This window comes from Nannospalax galili, unplaced genomic scaffold (assembly GCF_000622305.1).
Source record: "Nannospalax galili isolate Female #2095 unplaced genomic scaffold, S.galili_v1.0 scaffold513, whole genome shotgun sequence".
Lineage (NCBI taxonomy): Eukaryota > Metazoa > Chordata > Mammalia > Rodentia > Spalacidae > Nannospalax > Nannospalax galili.
Window position 1 is genome coordinate 826,069 of NW_008334861.1, and position 21,560 is coordinate 847,628.

Here is a 21,560-nt window from a genome sequence, read left to right on the forward strand (position 1 = left end):
GGTATTACAGACGCTTATTTAAGGAAGTTTGATAAGTTAAGATCAACTCTCCATTTTTATCATCTGGAGGATGTGTTTTAAAAATCATAGTTTAATTGATACTAGCTTTTATGTTCCTAATATACCCAAATCTCTCTTTACGAATGGATAAACTGCCATGCATGGTTGTGAACTTAAGTCTGAGACAGGAGGACTACTTTGAGCTGAAGACCAACTTTGGTTACATACTGGAACCCTATCTCTAAAACAATACCAAAAGAAAACAACAATCCACAATATTATTCCTTCATATACTTTTTAAAAATAGGGACATTTCCCAATTTTCCCCTAGAACACCATTTAATTCCCCAACTACACTAGGACCATGAAATGTAGTGTGGACTCGATGATGCTTTTGACAGAACCAGATAAGTCACGAGGGCTTCTTCTTGATGAGGTCAGCTAGCCTGATGCAGATGGCTGCTGGAGTAAGGAGCTGGTTCCTGATTAGGCCACATGTTCCCTCAGCTAGGGGGCGTGTCTGTGTGTGCAGCACCCCAGAAATTCCCATTGGATTTTAAAGCACAAAAATATTTCCCTTTATATGTTTCTAGCACAGAACTATTTCTAAAACAACTTGGAAGTATAGTTTTCTTATCTAAGCAATTCCCTTTTGTTTGTTTTATTTAAGTACTAGAATGTAAAACCTTTATGGTTCCGGTTCTTAAATAACTGGTACAATGTTGTATTTGCCTCATCTGATGCACTGTATTTCAATCTGTAATTAAAACGGTAATACGTTTTCTCCCTGGTCTTCTTGTCTCCTTCGTTTAACCATCTCAGTAGTTTTCCCCATGAGGAAATAAGTGAGAATAAAGTGCCCTGTGTGGCATGGTCACTGTGCCAGCCACAGTTAATATGTGTAAAGTGCCCGATGGGATTTGACTTACTAAATCATAAACGTATTTTATCATGAGTCTTGAGTGTTTAGGCTGGAACAAGTAGGTGCTCTGGTTGTCCAATCTGAAAGGCCCCGTCTATAACTTTGAGGAGATGAAGACACAGGAAAAGGCCTAGATACAACCAAGTCAAGGCAGTGCTCTCCTAGGTTCAGGCTGGTCTACAGAACTGTGCACATTTCCAAGGAAAACCTATGCAAAATTACACCAGCCCTGTGTGTCACCCTTCTTTAATTAAGGGCCTGGCTTCCCTCATCCTCTCGATGGGAATCATGGTTGAGTCAGTAAAAGAACCCAGTAGTAGGCATAGAGGGTGTCTGGTTGGCCCAACTTGCAGACAGGTAGCCCCAGCAGTGCCACCACAGTAGAAGGCTGCAGAAAGACAGGTGCTGCAGAGGACTTCTGTGAAGGAGGGTCACATGGTGGCCTTGAGTTTGAGGGTTTGGTGCTCTTTCACGAGAAGACTAGTTTAGCCAAAGGGGGGTCGGGGGGAACTGGCCTCTGAAAACCGTGCTTGCTCATGCTGGCGAGTCCAGCTGTTGTCTCAATTCCCAGCTCAGGCTGTGAACTGACAAGAACAGCTGGGACTTGTTCCCAAATAAGGATACAAGTGACAGGTGTGGGGCCTCCATTTCAACTGTACAGAACAAGAAGCCACACTCACCAGCTCACTTTCAGGAGGATACAGCAGTGGGCTCTAGGGCTACCAGGGTGGTGTAGCCGATGCCCATCTTCCCAAAGGAGGCAATTGTAGTGTGGGAAAGTAGGCTCTGCTCTCGCCTCCTCTTCGTCACTCAGGGTGTCAGACACATCATGGTGCAGGTCCTGTACCATGAGGGCCACCCGCAGAAGCCCTGACATCCAGCTGTTTGCAGAAGGGGATAACGGCAAGAACTCTAAAGGGCAGCAACCACCTTTGGCTAGGGAAGAGAAGTGAGGGTAGCATCTCAATCACAGAGGAGACAGCATCAGTTTACAGAAACACCTTCACCATCTCAACACAGCAATCTGTTAGGTTCCATTTTTAATGCAAATACTAGACCATTTACAATTCACACTTGGACACAAGCATGTAAAACGATGTACAGGGATTCTGGCAGTCTCCAGAGAACTAGTAATAACCACAACCCAAGTGGCTGAGGCAGTGGGCCTGTCCCCCACCAGAGGGTCACCCCTACACTAAGCCACCAGTGAATGCTGAGCTTTTTAGAAGTTCTTCCTGCCAAGATAGAGTTCCAATCTTGGCAACTGACTCTTCTACTTCATTCCCTTTCTCCCCTCTATCACCTGGGACTGGCCCAAGCCGGCCAACTCAGGAGCCTTCAAGGGGGCAGAGTTACAAGGACAGCCCCAAAACTTACGCAGACCACAATGCCCCAACAAGTGTTAAACGCCAGCGGGAAGGAGGAGCCCGGCCCCTGGGATGAGACTGTGTGAACAGGAGGCCGATGGCCCGCCTAGGCCTGTCCAGCCACTCGGAGCTAGCGCCTGCGGGCTGAGTGATGCGTTTTATGCAGAAGGGCTTTATGCAGAAGGCACCGAGGTAGCTAAGGGAGAGCAGAGTAGAGCTCTTGTCACTGGAGCCAGTGCTACTCATAAAAGTTTCACACGAGAGCGTTTATTTTACATCATGGCTGTGGGCTTCAAGGGCTTTGCCATCAGATAGGCCTCACCATAGAGGTGAAGTGGACAGCCCCCCAGAAATGACCTTATCTACATGTCAACAGGCCACAGATACTAAAATCCCCGCTTAAGCCACCTCTATCTTCGCACTGGCCAGGGGGTAGCGCCATCATCCCTTGATGTCCTTGTCGCAGAGACACAATCTTGGCAAAATTGACAGCAATCCGGGCAGCAGGCTAGGAGGTCCTGGAAACAGGACACATCTTGTAGGCAACACTTCCTTCGCTAGTTAACTTCCTGCAGAACGAGTGGAGCTTCCTGAGGCCACATTTCTTCCTTCCAGTGCCGTTTCCCCAGTGCTCCAGGCTCCCTTTCAGATCCACAGACGCTGTCTGGGACCAAACGGGAAGCTGAAGACACCTCAGGGCCCACAGGCACACACTGGCAATGGGTGTCCAGGTTGCCTAGAGACATGGCACCATTACCATCCCTCCACCATGAATAGTCTTTAAACAACGAACACACACTCAAGGCATGCATTAGACAGCATAAGATTTCAGTGGTTTCTTAAGGTAGGATTTCCCTCATCCCAGCTCAGCAGATGTGATGGAGCCAATTCACAGCCTGTGGAATATATGAGGCCATTATGCCATCCAGAGAAGCTGTATGTAAATCAGATCTCACATGCCCAGTGCCATATTCTGCTTTCAGAAGTGCTTTCTTTTGACATGGCAAACTATCGAAGTTCACAGGAGTTGAGACTCTAGCTCAGGTTGACTACATGGTTTACAGCAGAGCTCACTGGGGCCAAAGAGCATTCTAGGAAGCCAGCCCTGGTGGCAGCAGGCAGCTCTGGTCCAGGTGAGACCTCAGTTCTTGGTTTCCTGTATTTATTATGGCTAACATGGTCAGGGCTCTCTTCACCAGAGCAGACAGATGACAACTTCAGAACTACAAGGGCAGTGACAGTCCACAGAGTTAAGCCAGTATCCCTTCCCGCTCCCATCCCTCCCCTCCCTAGCCCTTCCCTCCCACATACATTTCTAATCAAACAAGAAGCATGCTTCTGGTTTTGATGTTCATTCTCAGGGTCTGTAGCTCAGGCTACTCAAATAAGATCATGTACAAGGTAGGGGTGAGCAATACAAATTCATTTCCAATGCACAAACAACTCCCAAGACCTGTCACCAGGCCAGCCTGAGCCCACACCTGGGCCACCAGGGAATCTGATGGGAATCAGGCCTGCAATTCACAGCTTCTGACTTCTCCAGATTCCTAAACTCAGGGTGGGACTGTGGTGAGATGCATGTTTGCACTTAAGTAACTGAAGAGCCTCCACCCGTGCAAACTTTCTGGAAGCTCAGCAATGAAAAGCCTGAAACTGAAAAGAGGAGGAGGAGGAGGAGGAGGAGGAGGAGGAGGAGGAAGAGGAGGAGGAAGAGGAAGAGGAGGGGGAGGAGGAAGAGAAGGAAGAGAAGAAGGAGGAGGAGGAGGAGGGGGAGGGGGAGGAGGAGAAGAAAAACCTGCCTGGGTGTTCCATGTCATGTGCCTGTGTGTCTGTGTTGCAGCTTGGTGCTGTGTGATTTGCTCCCTGCAGGGGCTCCTAGGTGCTAGCTGGGCCCCTTCCTTATACGTCTTAGAGGCCACTGTCAGGGGTTATGTACTGGCAGATCCCTACCACAATAAGCTCCTACAGCCTTAGAGGCCACTGTCAGGGGTTACATAGTGGTAGATCCCTACCACAATAAGCCCCTGCAGCACGTAGGTAAGGGGGCTCACAGGACCTTGGGAGTGCTCTCATTCAGCACTGTCCCCAGCATCCTATGCCACTCTCACCTTGGCTTCCCTCCTAGCTCGCACACTAATCACAGAGCAGGCTGTCTCTATGACCCAGCAGCTTTAGATGCTGGTGCTGGTCATCTGCTGGAACTGGGTCTCAAGTCTGAGCACCAAGTCTCAGCACCAAGTCTCTTCAAAGGACTCATGGCAGGGCAGACACCCTACCCTGAAGGACAGGGCATAGAAACCACACTCACGAACACCCAAAGCTTGTCCAGAGAACTGAGAACAATAAGAAGCCAGTGGCATGGGAGGCAGCTGGGTAGGCAGACAAAGTCAGGAGCTGGGTCACAAGTGGTGGCACCTTTCATGTGCACCTGCTACTGAACAGCCTCAGATCCGGGGCGGCTCCAATGGTGGTGGCTCTGCAGACTGTATTTCTTGTGTTGAATATTTCACTAGGGAAACAGGATGACTGTTAGGAGGGGTTTGCCTCTGCTCTGCCCTGCCCAAGAGGAGCAAAGATACAAACAAGTCCCTGTGTGGAAAGAAATTTAGTCCTGTGTGATGTGTAGGCAGCCCTGCACATCCCAGGCCTGCTCCCTGCCCCAGTAGGGACTGCCATGGACCCCAGATGCAAAGTTCTGGGTGGGCCAAGGGGAGCAAAGGAGAAAGTCAAACAGACTGCACAAAAGAGCTCTGCCTCCATTCTTTCACCTGGAAAATGTATGCTTATTGGCTCTAAAGCATTCAACAGAGTACTCGGTCCACAGGTACTCACACAGTGCTGGCTAAAAATTGTGACAGAGAACGCTTAATTGAATCTGTGATTCTTCATTTGGATCTGAGCTATTTCTGTGCATTTGGCGCTGAACTACCAGGTAGGTGTAAAGAGTGGCCCGAGACCCTCACTCTCCATTGTGGAGTAGGGAGAGCCAAGTTCTTCCTGAGCCCTCAGGCTCCTTCCACTAGCTGCTGTCTTGTAGCCCTGGTCTCTTCTCATGATGGCTTCTGCCACCACAGGCTCGGCTGATGGGGAGTGGGCTTTCCTTCTGCCCCATGAAGCCTTGTGTCCCCGTCAGCATTCTGGGGGCACAGGTATGTCTTCATCTCAATTGACCACTCTAAGTAGAAGCCTTACCATATGTGGTCTTTAATTTCTTCCCCAGGGAAGGTCAGCCCTTTAACCAAATGCCCTCTTGTCTTTGGCCATTTTCTAATCAAAAGACTAGCTCTAGAGCCAGCTGTGGTGGCACATGCCTGTAATCCCAGCACTCAGGAGGTAGAGGCAGGAGGATCAGGAATTTAAGGCTACCCCCAGCTACATAGTGAGTTTGAGGCCAGCCAGGGCTACCTGAGACCCCAACTCAAAAACAAATAAAACAGAAAAACAGGCTATAGGTTTAGATGCAATGCAATGCATGTGCTTCTTCTGACAAAGAACAGAAGTGTCCTGGGTTCACACTCTGGTGATTCAAGAGCTGACGATGAGCAGGAGCAATACCCAGAAGTCATCACTGTGACACCCAGATGCCCTGGCTCTCATCCCAGTGTCCTTATTCTCAAGAAGCCGGGAGGCCAGTTGACTTCTGGGCCTGCCTAACCCAGGACTATTCAGTGATGGAGCCAATGACCAGAAGACCCTTCAGCAGGGACCATGATTGAGAAGTCCTCACCTTGGGGTTCTTCACACACAACAGCTTCCAGGTTCTCCCCCTTCACATACTCTGCATTGAGACCCTCTGCAAAGAGCAAGGGCAAAGTGAGTGATGCTCAAAGGAACCAAAGGAGCCCTCATGATTGAGTGCTCCGTGACAGTAAAGCCTGGCAGGCTCAGACTCTTGCCCCTGGGCCACCAGCACATCTTCTGGAAGAAGACTGGCCACCTAGGACCATGCTGCCAGGAGTTCTCATCACCTTCTTTATAAACAGCATCATGCATCAAAGGTCGAACACTCCATCCCCAAAGGGTCACTGCCACCATATCAAGACAACAGCTCCATCCAGCAGAGGGTACTGGATGGCAGGGCTCAGCACCATCCATGGGACCACACAGGTTCCAGAGGCCAGGGAGGTGGAAAGGGAGCTGTGGGAGTGGCTGATGGATGCAGGGCAAGGAGAGACAGATAGCTGCATGGGGCTCACTCTGGAGATGCCAAAACACAGACTTCCCAGCAGCACCTGCATAGGGAAGTCAACTAGCTTCTCCTGGCAACAGGAATGATTGTTGTCTCCACTGAAACTTGGAAGGCCCAGGGCCCAACAACAGCTGCTCTGGTCGAGTTTGTGATCTGGACTCTCCCCATATTAGTCCCAAGAGCAATGTGGAGACTCTACAAAGCATCCTTTTCGTTTAGCCAAAGGCCATCATCATTCAAGGACTTAGATCAGCTCCCTAAGAGTCCGTATCCTCTCTGGATAACCCAGGGCCTGCAGGGAAAATGGACTGGACACAAGTCATTCTGCCATCTCAGGCTGCAGGCTCTGACCTGCCCTCATGGCTGCTGGACCCATGAAAAAATGCAGGCAGTAGTCTTTGGCGGGGGTGGCTGGCTACCATGCAAAGCCAGGCAATGATGGTCTCAGTGCCTAGTGGGTGGGGGTTGGGAGATGTGGCCTGGGCCTCCAGACCACTGCCCAGCCTGCACTTGTTGAGCAGGAGATGGCCTTCTTCCTTTAGTTGCTCCTCAGAGATGTTCACCAGTGAGTGTCTGAGTGACCCCCTCCTGACCCCACAGACAACCCTGACTCTAACCATCTTGAGCCTGCGGATAGGATTATGTGGCACACATATCAGGAAAAGCTAAAGATGGTTGTGGTTGCAGCCAAGTTGGTGAGTGCCAGGGTGAGGTGAGGCAGAGAGCAGGGAGAGAGCAAGAGCGCCTGGGAGAGGGGATGGGATGGGTAATGAGGTGTCTAAGGGCAAAGCACTAGGAACATGAAGTCAAAGCACGTTGTTACCTTGACCTTCTGCTGCATCTGAAGGCAAGACACGAAGCTTAGAACCCTGGAGTAAGAACTCAGCTCCGGGCAACAAACCTCTTGGGTTTTATGTGAGACTCACTGACCCTTGGCACTGAGGGCAGGCAGCGAAGCTGAGAGTTCCCAAAGCGGGCAACCCTTTGGTAGCAACAGAGGTTGGAGGCCACAGAGGTGGGGGCAGGTCCTCTGCAGCAGCCACCTGCCACCTCTCTGGGGCTTCCAAATCTGCCTTTCCTGATCTCCATATGCTGGAGGCTCTAGGCTGCAGCTTGGCGAACAGGAGGGATTGGAAATCTCACCCCTGCTTCTGCCAAGGTTATTTACCACTACAAACATCCTTGGGACCTTTCTGATCCTGGACCAGAAAAGGTACACATCCATGTACCAAGCTCCAGAATTTACAGTACGGAGGGTGCGAGTTTACTTTCTGAAAGCCAGACAGGTATGGAAACTGCAAGCCCACAGGCTTGAATGAGGCCAGCAGGGGGCCTCAGCACACAGAAGCACTCCTGGTGCAGGCGCAGTCTAGCCAGAGAGAAATCTACCTTCTTGGGAGGGGACATTCCAGCCCTAAACCGGGAGGAAACAGTGGAGGCCGCACCCTGGGAAGTGCAGAGCACTTAGGAAGGGAAGATGACTGTGGGGGTCAAGGGGAAACCAAATGACCAGGACTTTGCCAAGTTCTGGCCTGGGCTGTGACTCTGAAGTCCACAGGGAGCTTGGGGAAGTTCAGGTCATTGTAAACAGGTCCCCCTGGAAGAGGGTGAAGTATGTCCCAGGTTGGAAGGGCGGGGGGAGGACACGACAAAAGCCTAGCCAAGGAGGGGCAATAATTACCCGGAGGTATATGTGGTGTGGCTCATGAAGACTAGGACTCCCAGACACAGAGGGCAGCTGTGAGAGAAAAGATGGGAAGTCCAAGCTCCGCCCACCCGCTATGTAAGCAAGTCAGCCTGCCTAGCCTGCTTGTCCAACTTCTGAGCCCTCCTAACTGTTATACCGTCCACAACGCAGGTGGGCTGGCTGAGGGCTACACCCAAGCTCTCCCAGTCTCCCTCCCTTCCTGTGCCACCTTGCCATTGACTGACGGGAGGAGGCTTGTCCCCCCTCTGCCCCATAAACGTGTGCCAGGTCTCCCTATCAGCTTTGTGTCCTTGTCCCTTAAACCTGTAAATGTGACCTCTTCTTGGAGAAGAGTCATTGCTGACATAATTAAGAATCTTAAAGTGACGTCATTCTGGACTTAGGGTGGAGGCAGCCATTGAAGTGCTGTGGCCACAAGTCAAGGAACACCGGGATCCCCTGGAAGCCATGAGAATCAGGACGGCAACTCCTCCAGAGCCTGCAGGGAGTAATGCCCTGCAGACAGCTTGCTCTTGGACTTCAGGCCTCCAAAGCAGGAAAAGAAGTTTCTTGACGGTTTTTAAGGCAGGCTTGCCTGGAACTCACTATATATATCCCAGGCTGGCCTCGAAATCACAGCAACCCTCCTGTCTCAGCCTCACTAGTGCTGTGATTACAGGTGTGTGCCATTATACTCGATTCAGAGACCATGTTTTGGTTGTTTACAGTCACGCGGACAGTGGCTCTTTGTCCTGAAAGATACAGGAAGACTGGACAGCTGAGGACGGAGGGCTGCTGCACTCCCATGCTAGACCGTACTGGTGACTCTCCTGGCTTCCACATTGTGGCAGGGAAAGAAAAGGGTTTTTGGTCTGAAGTGCTTATAACCCCTTCGTTGCTAAGGCCCAAGCCCACACTGGCTTGCCCAACCACACAGCAGGGGAAATGGTGGGGAAATGAAGGCACAAATGGGCCTCATGTGGTGCTTCTGGCCAAATAAGACTTCCAGCAGATGTGCAGATAGAACCACACCTCTGGCCACTCCTGAGACCAACTCACAACTGGCTAAAAACATCACTACACACAGGACTATCTTGAAAGTAATAAACAGCTATTTGCTGCATGACATTAGTTATTTCTTTACTTTGTCTGGTGGCTCAAGTGGGGCCTCTTATCTCTTCCCAAGGTCATCTTGAGGCAGGAGATGCCTATTCAAAATCTTGCCTTCTCTAACTAACAAGCTGAGGTGTTTTCTCAAAATACCCTTAGCTAGAACCTTGTTCCCTTCCCTCTGAAGCGGCTGAGATAAGAATATTGAGAGATTTCAGCCCCAAGAACTGCCACACACAAGAACCACATGGAAGAGTCTTTGACCTGGAATCCCCAAATCACTTCTACCCACCTCCTGGGGGGCGGGTGTGAGGTGGGGGCGGTAGGGTGGGAAGATAGCTGTAGACCTCTGGGGTAGAAACTCCCTAATGCTCCCTCTTTCTTCAAAGGCAGTAGCAAGCTTGAGGGTGGAGACTGAGCCTGGCCACTGCTCCATTTACTTGCTCCTGGAACAATCCAGGAGGATGACACAGAGCCACCTCCCCATACCATAAATAACTCAGGCCCCTGGTGTGTGCCCAAAGGTCTCCATGCAAATATCCTACCAGATTCAGGATCATCCTTGGCCTCATCCAAGCCATCAACACATGGAACTCCCGTGTTTTTCACCAGATTGAAAGTTCCTTTGTAGGGCTAGAGAGCTGGCTCAGTGGTTAGGAGCACTGGCTGCTCTCACAGAGGACCCGGGTTTGATTCCCAGCAACCACAAGGCAGCTAACAACCATCCCTAACTCCAGTTCCAGGGGATCCGACAGACCTCTGTGGGCATTGCAAGACATGGGTGCACTTACACCATGCAAGCAATACATTCATACACATAAAATAAAAGTAATAAAATATTTTTTAAAACTTCCTTTGCTTTATGGTTGGGGAAGGGGGCAGGTAATACATTCATACACATAAAATAAAAGTGATAAAATATTTTTAAAAACTTCCTTTGCTTTATAGTTGGGGAAGGGGGCAGGTAGGGGTTAGAACAATCTAGCTTCCATCCCCATATGTCCATGTTCCTAACCACCCTACAGCCAAGCTTGTGGAACCAGGTGGGTCAATGGGCAGAAACTATGAGCAGCTGTATAGGCTGTGCACTGAGGTGTGAATGGTGCCCCCTGCAGCATGCTGTGTAAGGCCTGTGTACCTGTCTGTGGCATCACTGATGAACTATGTTCTACAAGAGCAAAAGAAACGGCAATATGATTGTCAGATGGTGAAATATTTAGGGACTTAAGCAATACCCACACTCAAAGTACCCTAAGAGCCACGTTAGTTTCCTGGGAAGCTCAGCTCCATGTGTAGTAAAGAGCAGAGGCCCAGAGAAGGGCATAGGGAGACTGAAGGAGATGGCCTTAAGCTTCACAGCACATCAAAGAAAAAAATTATGGGTAAGCCAGGGGCCATCACTTGAACTCAAATTCACTGGCCTTGAACTAGACACTCTACTTACAATGTCACATGGATGCTGTGGTATTCAAACAAACAAATGTGGTCCCTTTGTTTCTCCTCACCAGCATTCCAACAGGCTCCCTGCCATGGGACATCAATAGGTTTCAAAGACTGGAGGCCTTTTGTACTATTCGATTTGCCACAGATTCCCCACTCGTGGCTATAGCCTACAACAAAAGCAATCTGTCTTCTCAAGTTATAGAAAGCAAAGGGCAGGGATGAAAAATTTCTCTTTCATTCTTACTCCTTAAAACACCACACGATTCCATACATTTTAAATGATCTGACTTGGGGAAGAGCAGAGGGTACCCAGACAGTGACCTCTCAGGAGGGCAAGATCAGAAAGGGGCACTGCCAGAATCATATAGGGACTGATGGTGCTTACTGCCACGTCTAAGAGACCCTGGGAGGCCATGGTATTCTGATCAGCAGTAAAAGGAGCTGGTAACCCTGGGCCTCTGCAGGCTCAAAGCCCCCTTCGGTGAGATCTGAGGCCATGGGGACCTCTCAGGTTTCTTCCCTTTCTATAAAAAGAAAACACACAATTTTCACTGAGGTTTGTTCCCTATAGAAGTCTGACATCTAGTAACGAAGACACAAGGATAGTCAAGATCACATAGTGTGGCCCCATTTCTTCTTCCAGACCAGCATACTCTTCAGTTTGGCCTAAATTTATCCCTAAGGATGTACAAAACTGTGCCTGCTAGAGAGTCTGCTAGTCTTTGGTAGACCATGGAAGGGGTGAGAAGCTGCCTGGGCCCCTTTCCACGTGCAGATATGCACTTACGTTGAATACTGAAGCAGAACTTCTTCTGCTGGTAGGAGATGTAGCTGGATACAGCGCCGATCAGAGCCATGGCCAGGGCACTGGCCACACCGGCGATGGTGCCAGTTTCTGCCGACATGCCTGGACAAGGAAGAATGGGAAGACCTGAGGAGAGATGGCCCCAAATCCAGAGTTTCTACTCACCCTATTGGCAATGGTAGTTTAGATGTGGAATATCCCTCAAAAGTTCATGAATTAAAGGCCTGGATCCTAATGCAGCAGGGGGAGAGGCAGGACATTTGAGAGGTAAGTGGATCATGAGGCTCCACCCTCAATGATGGATATATCCATACTAGAGTGGATTTCAGAGGAGGGGCTTTGCTACAAAAGTCAACTCTCTTATTTCCAGGCTTCAAAGAGGTGAGCAGCCTTCTCCACCACGGGCTTCTTTCCTGATGGTTCACCTCCCCACAGCCCCAAAGGCATCAGGGTGAAGTGACAATGTGCCAAAACCTCTGAAACCATGAGCCAACACAGAAACATTCAGGGAAAGGGCAGGGAAGGCCAACTCTGAAAGGGACAGAGTTATTTTTCCTTGTGTTTCCAACAGAAACCTTAGGCTACAAATACCCACCAGATCCAGGGTCATCACTGCTGCCATAACCGCCATCACCTGGGGAAAGGACAAAAGCACTTAGTGTCTTCCTTGACCCCAAGACCAGCAGGCTCAGTCCTCTAGGAGGACATCCTATTGAAATGACTGTATTTATGTACTAAACACCTGTTACCCACAGTACTCTTCAGGCTCTGGCTTTAAGTTTAGTTCACTATCCAATGGGGCAGCTCCATTTAGCATCGCCACCTTATAAAGGAGTGAGTTCAGGCTAGCAGGCAGATGGAAGAGAAGCAAAAGGCATTCAAACCTCACTGCAAATTATACCACCAAGTGTCTGTTGCACAACTATGCCAAACTATAGTTGGAGTTGTTCTTGGAACACAAACAAATGCAAACATATATACCCATGTCCAATATTTTCACATTCAAAAAGTTCTGAAATATCACAGGGATGTAGAACAGATTAATGGTGGAAGAGGAGGGGAGAAATGTGGGGAGAGAGTTAACATTGCTTATAAATGGATGGTAGGAAGGAGATCTTTGTGACCACTCATCTGATTGTGGTGATGCTCACACTAATCAACGTGATAAAAATGCATAGGGCTAAACATACACACACACACACACACACACACACACACACACACACACACACACACACAGGCACATACACGCATGCACTTCCCCAGAAAGCCAATCCCTGATAAGTAACAGGTATTATTCCAGAATGTTCTTAGTTCTGAGCTCATCCTTCCCAGTATTCTCTCCCTGGGGCCTAATGCTCACTGATGAAAGAAGATGGTGTTCTCAGGATCTAGGGGTTCTCAGGAGAGACTCCCCTAGGGTGTTGGGAGCAAGAAGCACTGGCATTCCCTTCACCAGTCAAACAGTCTAGGTTCCTGGGTGTGAAAATGTTACACTATAGTGAAGGAAGATATAGTATGTGGAGGTGTGGGCCTAAAGCTACTCTAAAAACAGTCTATTTTTGAACAGTCTTGGGAAAGAAAATGAAGTTTGTTATGTTACCTCATGGAGCTCAGTCCTCCATTTAAAAACATTTTATAAACATCCCTGATTGCCTATTTATATATTTTTAAAAGGAACGATAGCATTTTTGTTTTGCTTGCTTTTGTTTTGAGGCAGGTCTCACTACGTAGCTCAGGCTGAGCTGAAACTCATGATCTTTGTGCCTCCAACCCTAGAGCAACAGAACTACAGGCATGCTTCACCATGCCAGGCTGAGTACCAGCATGCTTGACACCATCATTGCTATCAGAGGAAACCGAGCAGGATGGAGGACAGGAGTCAGTGGATTGACATTTCAGCACCGAATGCTTGGAGTCCAGTGAAGTGTCATCATCAAGGGTAAAGGTAAGCATTCACACAGGCATCCTGTGTGGCTGTGTGGAGTCACTAGCTTCCTGGAGTCAGGACTCTGAGTAATTCAACCTTTTCTTCCTTTCATCTCAAAGCAGAATATAGCTGAAAGTCCCCAAGTCTTTCTCCCTTATAATGCTTGACTACAAAGATACCCAGCAATGTGAACATCACAATCTAGTTTAGTGTTGAACTAGGAACTAATAGGTTACAGTAAATGCAAAGAGACCACACCCAGCCTATGACATCCAGACAGACACTCCCACAAGATTCTAAAGCTCAGGGCTTCCACTAGTTCCTGACCACCAGTGATTGGAGGGAAAAATGTCCCAATATAGTGACAAAACAATAAGCTTTCTCCCCCCACCCCCATGACAGTAATCCTATGGAAAGGTAACCCTGTATACCCACAGAACAACTTGCAAATAAAAAGACAGTCACAGGGCTGGAGAGCTCAGTTGGTAAAGTGTTTGTCGTGCAAAACATGAGGACCAGAGCTTGGATCCCAACACCCATGTAAGTGCTGGAGCAGGCAGCATGCCTATAATTCCAGCACTAGAGCGATGGAGACAGAGGGATCCCTGGAGCATGTTGGCTAGCTAGCCTAGCCAAATAATGAACTCCAGGTTCAGTGAGAAACCCTGTCTCAAAAAATAAGGTGGAGAGTGATTGAGGAAGACAACCAACATTGACAACTGGTCTCCACACACATGCACACACCCACAAAAACATGAGCACACACACACACACACACACACACACACACACACACTGCAGTCCTTCTGTCCATCCAGTTGCACGAATCTGAATCAACAGGAGCCACACAAGCCTATCATGGAAGTTATTCAGGCCAGAGCCATGGTCTTTATCTGTCTTTGGCTTCTGAGCTCCACTTGTTTTCTCTGAACACAGGTAGAACCAATCTGCTCTACAAGAATATGAAGTTCAAGGCCAGCCTGGGCTACATAATGAATACGAAGCAAGAGCTTGTATCAAAAGCAAACAAAAACAAAGGATAGCATGATCTCATTTTTTAAAAACAGACACAAATACTAAGAAATAATATCCAAAGAATTACTGATGATTCTTCCTAGATGGTGAAACAAATAATTATTTTCATTTAGTTTTAGGCTATTTCACAGGCCACTAGCAGGGTCTTCATTTTCCAGAAATTTCCTTGTATGGTATATATTATAGTATAATTTGCTCTCCCTATACACAGCTACATGGACTAGCTCTAGGGACCCCTGCTATACTATAGCAACTGTCCTAGCTACAGTCTACCACCATAGTGATAGTGAGCACTGCTATAGTGGATCCCATAGCAAAAGGGACCCCATAGCTATAGCAACATCCATCACTTGGATAGACCCTGTAGAATAAGAGGCATTACCTCAGTTTGGAAGTTGTATACAATGATTTGAATAGATTTTGTCCCCATGGAAACTTGTGATGAAAGTTGACTGCCACTGTGGCAGTATTGGGAGATGAATGCCTTTGTCTTGGGACTGGGTTAGTTGCCACAAGATCAGCTTGTTACAAAGTGAGTCTGGCCGTGTTTTGTCTCATGGACTCATGCCCACTTGCCCTCCTGTTTTTCCACCATGTTAGTATGCAACACAAGGCCTTTACCAGATGCAGTGACCAGTCTTGGCCTTCTAGCTTCCAGGACTGTGAGGTAAATAAACTTCTCTCTTTTATTAATTACTGTACCTTGGACATTCTATTATAACAACAGAGAATGGATTAAGACATTGTGAATAAGCTATGTTGTCAACAGAGGTACCAGACTTACAGCATCTCAAATACAAAGACAACAATGCACACATAGACGTCAGCCTTGAGTCCTACAGAGCCACTTACCGGGAGAGACAGGGACACAAGGCATGGACTTGCCCTTCTTTGACAGCAGCCCAACCCCTGGCTCACAGTGAGTGCATGACGCATCCTGTCACCAAGGACACAGAGAATCGTGGAACAGTAGGATGATTATGCCTACAACTGCTGGGGGGATATTGAAGTGTTTAAGGACATTTGTGAATGTTCCAGGCTTCCGGCAAGACACAGCTCAGGCATTTGGATATTTTTAAAATGTACTTCTATTATATAAAAAAAGTGCAAGAGAAGTACAAAAAGAAAGTGAATAAGCAAAGCTGTGTGTGATGATACCTGCGAGTAAACCAAGTCTCTGGGAGGCTAAGACAGGAAGGTCATAAGGTCCAGGCTAGCCTGGGCTACATAACAAGACCCTGTCAAGAAAAAAAAGTAATAAACAAAAAAGGGAAAAGAACTTGCTTCACATGAGTTACAGTTACTAAATTAAACAGAGCTGAGAAACCATGCCTCACCGTTGCAGAAACTCTCCGCAGCCAGATAGTGCCCATTCCCCAGCAGAGAAACTCTGTAGATAACATTCTGGGTGCCCTGCCCCAATCCGATATGGGACAGCAAAGCCCTCAGTGTTCTATATCAAGGGTACCTCAGAGGAAATCCCTATGTACATGCCACAGTCGACAACCTGTTGTTGGGATTGTGTCTGAAGCCTGTTGACATTGCAGAACACCAGAGCTTCCATGGATTTCTTCCCCAAATGTTATGTATATTTCCTCACATGCTATAAATGCTATAAAGATTGGTGGGAAAGGTCCAAAGAAATCTCTCGGGAATTTCTTCCTATGAGGCTGCCAGTGCCATCAGGATAGTCCTATCCCAAGAGCATCTATCTAACCCTGACCACCTTGTAAGGGCCCAGCATCCAAATATATCCCATTGGGGTTAGAGTTTCGGACTAAACATGGATTGAGTCTAGAACAGTAAGGAATCTTGACAGGGTTCAGATACTTCAAGTTATAACAGATACAGTAAAGATGGAAATATTGTTTTCAAAGACAGTGGAGAGAATGGGTAAACAAAATGAGCCTATCCACACAATGAAGTATTCTTCAGTCGGAAAAACAAAATGCTGCCATGTGGACGGACCTTGAGGCGGTGACAGCTAAAGGTCTCAAGTTTCTCAGCCAAAGTTCTTGGGAAAGAAGGAAACTGTTGGCAAAAACAAGTGGCAATGTGGGTCCAGGAAGAGCAGGAAAGGAATAGAGGTAGAGGGTGGAGGGTTACAGGCCTCCCCCTCAACAATGACAAACAAGTGTGAATTCTGTGATTCCTGAATCATATGATAACTGCACGACCTATACTTGATCAAAAGCACTGACTGTTTCACCAGTAAATTATGGGAACATTTGAAAAACCGTTCCTTTGTGCTCTTAACTTTCTCAAACAATAAAATTTATTTATTTAAAGAAATGTTGTCTTAAGGAAAAAAGTACACAATAGATAATACATTACTTCAGAAATATACTCTAAAGAGAACAACTGAATCTATGTCCCTAAGACTCAAGCCTGGGAAATACATTAATCAGGTTCTTTCTTGCTGAAGTTTGTACTTCATGTAAATGTGATACCTTCCCCTTCACATATAGCATAAGCATGTTTTGGTGTAAAGGGCGGTGTCTAAGCATCCAATTGTGTGCTCCTCCTGTGTTCTACTTTCTACCCTTTTATCTTCTTTTCCTGACACCTATGATGACACAAGGTATAACCGAAGCTAACAGTTGATTATTCTTTACAAGACAAGTTCCAATGTGAGCCTAATTAAAGAATTTCCTAACATTTCTTCCTTGCTAAAACAAGTGCTTTTAATAAAGAAAAGCCCCTGGCATGTCATTCAGATTTCCATTCCTGTGTGCACTTACATATGCAACTATGGCCCTCATCTTCCCATCTGGAAATACCATTTTTCATCCAGGAGTAATTGGCTAATTTGCTGGGTTTGCCCTTTAAATGCTCCATGTTGTGCTGACACCTATGAGTTTCATTTAGAGGCTTTTAGGGCTTTTTCCTAGAGATGACACCACCTGGATAGGTGTTTCGAGGGACACATCTGACTAGGTATACTTTAATCAATCAGAAGAGAATGCTATTCTCATGTGAAAGGCCCATGGTGCTTGGAAGAAAACAGCAGACACTACTACTGCAGCCAGGACTATGGGAACTCTTTCAGGGTTACATCCAGATACATTGATAACCTGAAGCCCTTAGACCCTGTTACAACTTCCCATCACAACAGGAATGACCAAAGAGTTTCAAACTGCAACTTTAACATCTTATTGCAACTGATTATAACCCCACGTCACAGCTCTGGCATGTTACAGCCACCAGTTGGAACACAAACTTGCTTTGCCGCATCGTCTAGCTCATATCCCAACCATGCTTAGGGGCCGATCTGATGTATACTATGATGAAATTTTTATATTGTTAGCAAGTTGGTGGCGGGGGGGTGGACTAAAAACATGTGGCTTTAGCAAGGACATGACTACTCAGGGATAACATGAAGGAGAGACTTGGGAATTGGTGAAACTGCCTCCCCAGTTGTGATGGTGGCTACTGAAATGTACACATGACACAGACACAGACACAGACACACACAGACACACACAGACACACAGACACACACACACCCATGCATGCAAGATCTGACAAAATCTCCATAAGGTCAGTACATGACTTCACAGTATTGTACAAATGTTGGCATCCTAGTTTAGAAAATCTACTATGGTTCTAAGAGTACAAGAACCTCTCCTACAGTATTTTACAACTACTTGTACATCCTAAATTATTTTAAAAATCAATGGCATTTTTAAAAGATCTGACTTGCTAGGGGCTTCTTAAAAATATTTCTCAGGATATACTTGAACCCGTCCACTGCACAGGAAACTGGCTGTCTGAATAGAGCAAGTTTGTCACCACCTCCCCTCCGTGAGTGTCCTGTCACAGGACACTGCCCTTTGGCACTGCCTCACCAACAGGCTTCTGCTACAGTGGAGACACTAGCTCAGTGGCATCTTGGCCTAAGGGATAGCAAGGCAAATGGACAACTTCTCTGGAATGGCTTACAAATGAGTCCCCACCCCAAGGGGTACAGTTCACATGGCTCCAAAGGAAACCTAACTTACAAACAGAAGGTACTACCTCTCATTTCCCAGAGGCTAAGAATGGCATCGTTCACCTGAAGGCTACATGGTCACCATTTTAATCAAAATTAGGTGTGCAGTTGGGTGAGAGTTGCTCCTACCTTTATTCTTATCAGGCCTGTATCCCCCACCTCCTACTATATCTTCAAGATCCTTGTCTGAGAAACCTAGAAAAAGTAAACAGACATTTCAATGAGAAAAAAATTGTCCCTATAGTCTCATGTGTTTGAACACTTGATCTGTGGCTGTTGGTGCTATCTTGGAAGGTTTTGGCACCTTTAGGAGGTGGAGCCTTTTTGGAGGAAGTACATCCCTGGGAGCCTTTCAGACTTCCCACCCCAACTGATGACTTCTTATCTCTCTCTTCCTGACTGTGTATACAATGTGACCAGCTGCTTCACGCTCCAGCTGCCGTGCCTTGCCCTCATGATGAACTGTATCCCTTGCTCAATTGTAAGCCAAAAGGAATCCCTCCTCCTTTGATTTACTTCTGGTCAGATATTTGATCACAGCAACTCAAAAAGCAACTCATACAGTGGGCTCCATTTCACGTCTCCCACGACGTGAGCTACTCTGCTGGGTGTCTTGTCTGCCACGAGGTAAACAGTTGTCTTCTACCATATATTTCCACCTCTACCATGCTCAGCCCCAATATATGAGGCGAAGGAACATGGACTGAACACTCTGAAACTGTGAACCCAAATAAAGCCTTTCTCATTTAAGTTGTTTACGTCATGTGTTTCATCACAGCAATGAGAAGAATAACTAACATGTTCTCTTTTCCAGCTGTATATCTCTGTGAGGCTGGATTTGAGAACCTGAAGCACAACATATTGCAGATCAACAAGCAAGTAGGTATGTGAACCCAAGAGTCTTGGGCTGGAGTGATGGCTCAACAGTTAAGAGCACTAGTTGTTATTGTAGAAGACCCAGGTTTGAATCCCAGCACCCACATGGCTACTAACAACCATCCACAACTCCAGTTCCAAGGGATCTAACACCCTCTTCTGACCTCCACAGGCACTGCACAATATAGGAGCACACACATCCAAGTGTAACACTCATATACATAAAAATAAACTTAAAAAAGTTAAAGAGCATCTAGGTGTCTCCCACCAAGATAGACATTATAGAAGTTTATAAAAATGCAAAATAATGCAACTCTTCTCACTAAATTGTTTTCATCTTGCCACATATAGTGACTGCTCATAAAATATGCTATTTATGTTAATATATGTGGCTTTACTATCATTTTAGATTGATTAATAATGTTTGGGATTTTTTAGTTTTAAGTAAAGTATACAGATGCTAAATGTTGATACATATGGCTCACATAAACAACAGTTCTTAAGATCCTCAATAATTTGGGGATCCTAAGATTAAAAAGCTTGAGTGTCACTGTTTTAGAGTTCTCCTGTGGCTTGAAGTGGACCAGTTATACCAAACTATGAATGGCTCTGTATGTTATTATAATTAGTAAGACAGATCCTACCAGGAAATGATTACAACCAGCTAAGACATACCTCCACCTCCTCCTGCATTTGGTTTTCTGCGGCCATCATCTCGATCATTTTGATCATCCAAGGCATCAGCCAAGTTAAAATCATCTGAACCAAAACAAAATAAACCATCAGCTCATGGGGAAATTCTCCCTTAATCCATTCTCCAGAGCAGTTGCCTTACCCATAGGATTTGCTGGTGCTCTAGTTGTACCTGGCCTTCTAGTTGTGGTAGTGGTGACATGGTCCCATCTCTCTAGAAGTAGGAAGGAAGACAAGAATCATATGGTTTAAAAAATGTATACATACTTTATAGTTTAAGGAAGTCACACCTTAAAAAGAAAATTCTATCTTGGTGCTTGAAGCTACTGTATGACCTCCAATCACTTGGAGAAAGATGCCAAAAAGATGAAAATGTTTAAGTGAGGTAGGTTCGGATTACTTTTCTTTAGAAGATGGGGTCTGAGTGGTAGAGCCGGAACACGAGCTGAGATTCACATGGACTGGGGAATCCTAGAGCTTACACTTGATCCTTGAGACGTTCAATCCATGGTTTCTACTACTGTTAGTCTAGCAAATGAACCACAGATAAAAATGCCCAGAGATGGACTTAGCAGGCATTTTCTTTGATGTATAGAAATAGCTTACAAACTGAAAGTGGTTAACAGACATACACATATTTTTTTTATATGTGGTTACTATTGTATGGTCTTTGACTACAACTAGATTCTTTTGGGAAACATGGCTTTCTTTCACATCAAGTCCATGGCATTCATGAGTTTTCCTGTTTCTTCTCAAACACTAGAAGAATTTGTCATAATTATTCCTCCCATTGAAAGGCAGTGGCACAGGTACCACAGTCACCAAAAATAAAATAGCAATATCTGTGCTGGCAAAACCGGACACAGAAGCAATGAATGAATTTTGACCGTCATCCTATGCCACATATAAGAATCAATTCAAAATTAATCAAACATCTAAACACAAGAGCTATTTTTTTAATTCTCGGAAGAAACGATTTTGGAAAAAATCTTCATGATATTTGGAGATGATTTCCTGGATGTGATATTAAAAATACAAGCCTCAAAAGAAACATTGGCTAAATTGGTTACTATAAACTTTTAAAAATTGCAAAGGATAGTCTAAGCAAAGTGAAGAGAACTCAGAAAAATGCAAGAAAATATTTACTAGTCTTATATGTAATAAGCCATACTTTATAAAGAATATCTACAACTCAACAACAACCAAAAATAGTTAACATGATTTTTAAAACAAAGACATGAATAAATGTATCTCTAATCAAGATATGCAAATGATCAATAAGCATATAAAATAATGCTTAGCATCACTAATGATCCAAAACTGCTTTGAAATATCAGTTCATATCCATTAAGATAGCTCTTAGCAAAAGAAAAATGAGAAGTACTCAGTGTTGGAGAAGATATGAAGAAATTAGAAGTCCAGTGCATTAATGACGGAAAATTTTAAATAATGCATTTAATGTAGAGAGCCCATTCTCAAAGTGTGAAACATGGAATTAATATACAATCCAAA

The 21,560-nt window shown here is 46.1% G+C and overlaps 1 protein-coding gene across 3 annotated transcripts in view; it reads right to left on the bottom strand.

Annotated features, from left to right (window-relative positions):
* Positions 1-1,945: 1,945 nt before the first annotated feature.
* The window catches only part of Cd99l2 (CD99 molecule like 2), a 112,608-nt gene continuing 92,993 nt past the window's right edge, over positions 1,946-21,560 (bottom strand). The window contains exons 6-13 of one of the 3 annotated variants that reach the window (XM_008829482.2): positions 20,191-20,262; positions 20,031-20,114; positions 18,609-18,674; positions 12,119-12,157; positions 11,506-11,625; positions 6,017-6,082; positions 4,705-4,798; positions 1,946-3,025 (exon numbers count right to left, since the gene is read on the bottom strand). In XM_008829482.2, the coding sequence (XP_008827704.1) occupies positions 4,734-4,798; positions 6,017-6,082; positions 11,506-11,625; positions 12,119-12,157; positions 18,609-18,674; positions 20,031-20,114; positions 20,191-20,262 (512 nt within the window). In that variant the 3' untranslated portion in view covers positions 1,946-3,025; positions 4,705-4,733. Of the gene's footprint in view, positions 3,026-4,704; positions 4,799-6,016; positions 6,083-6,862; positions 7,320-10,125; positions 11,243-11,505; positions 11,626-12,118; positions 12,158-18,608; positions 18,675-20,030; positions 20,115-20,190; positions 20,263-21,560 lie in introns of those variants that run through there. The other 2 variants (XM_029561811.1, XM_029561812.1) reach the window with 2 other exon arrangements.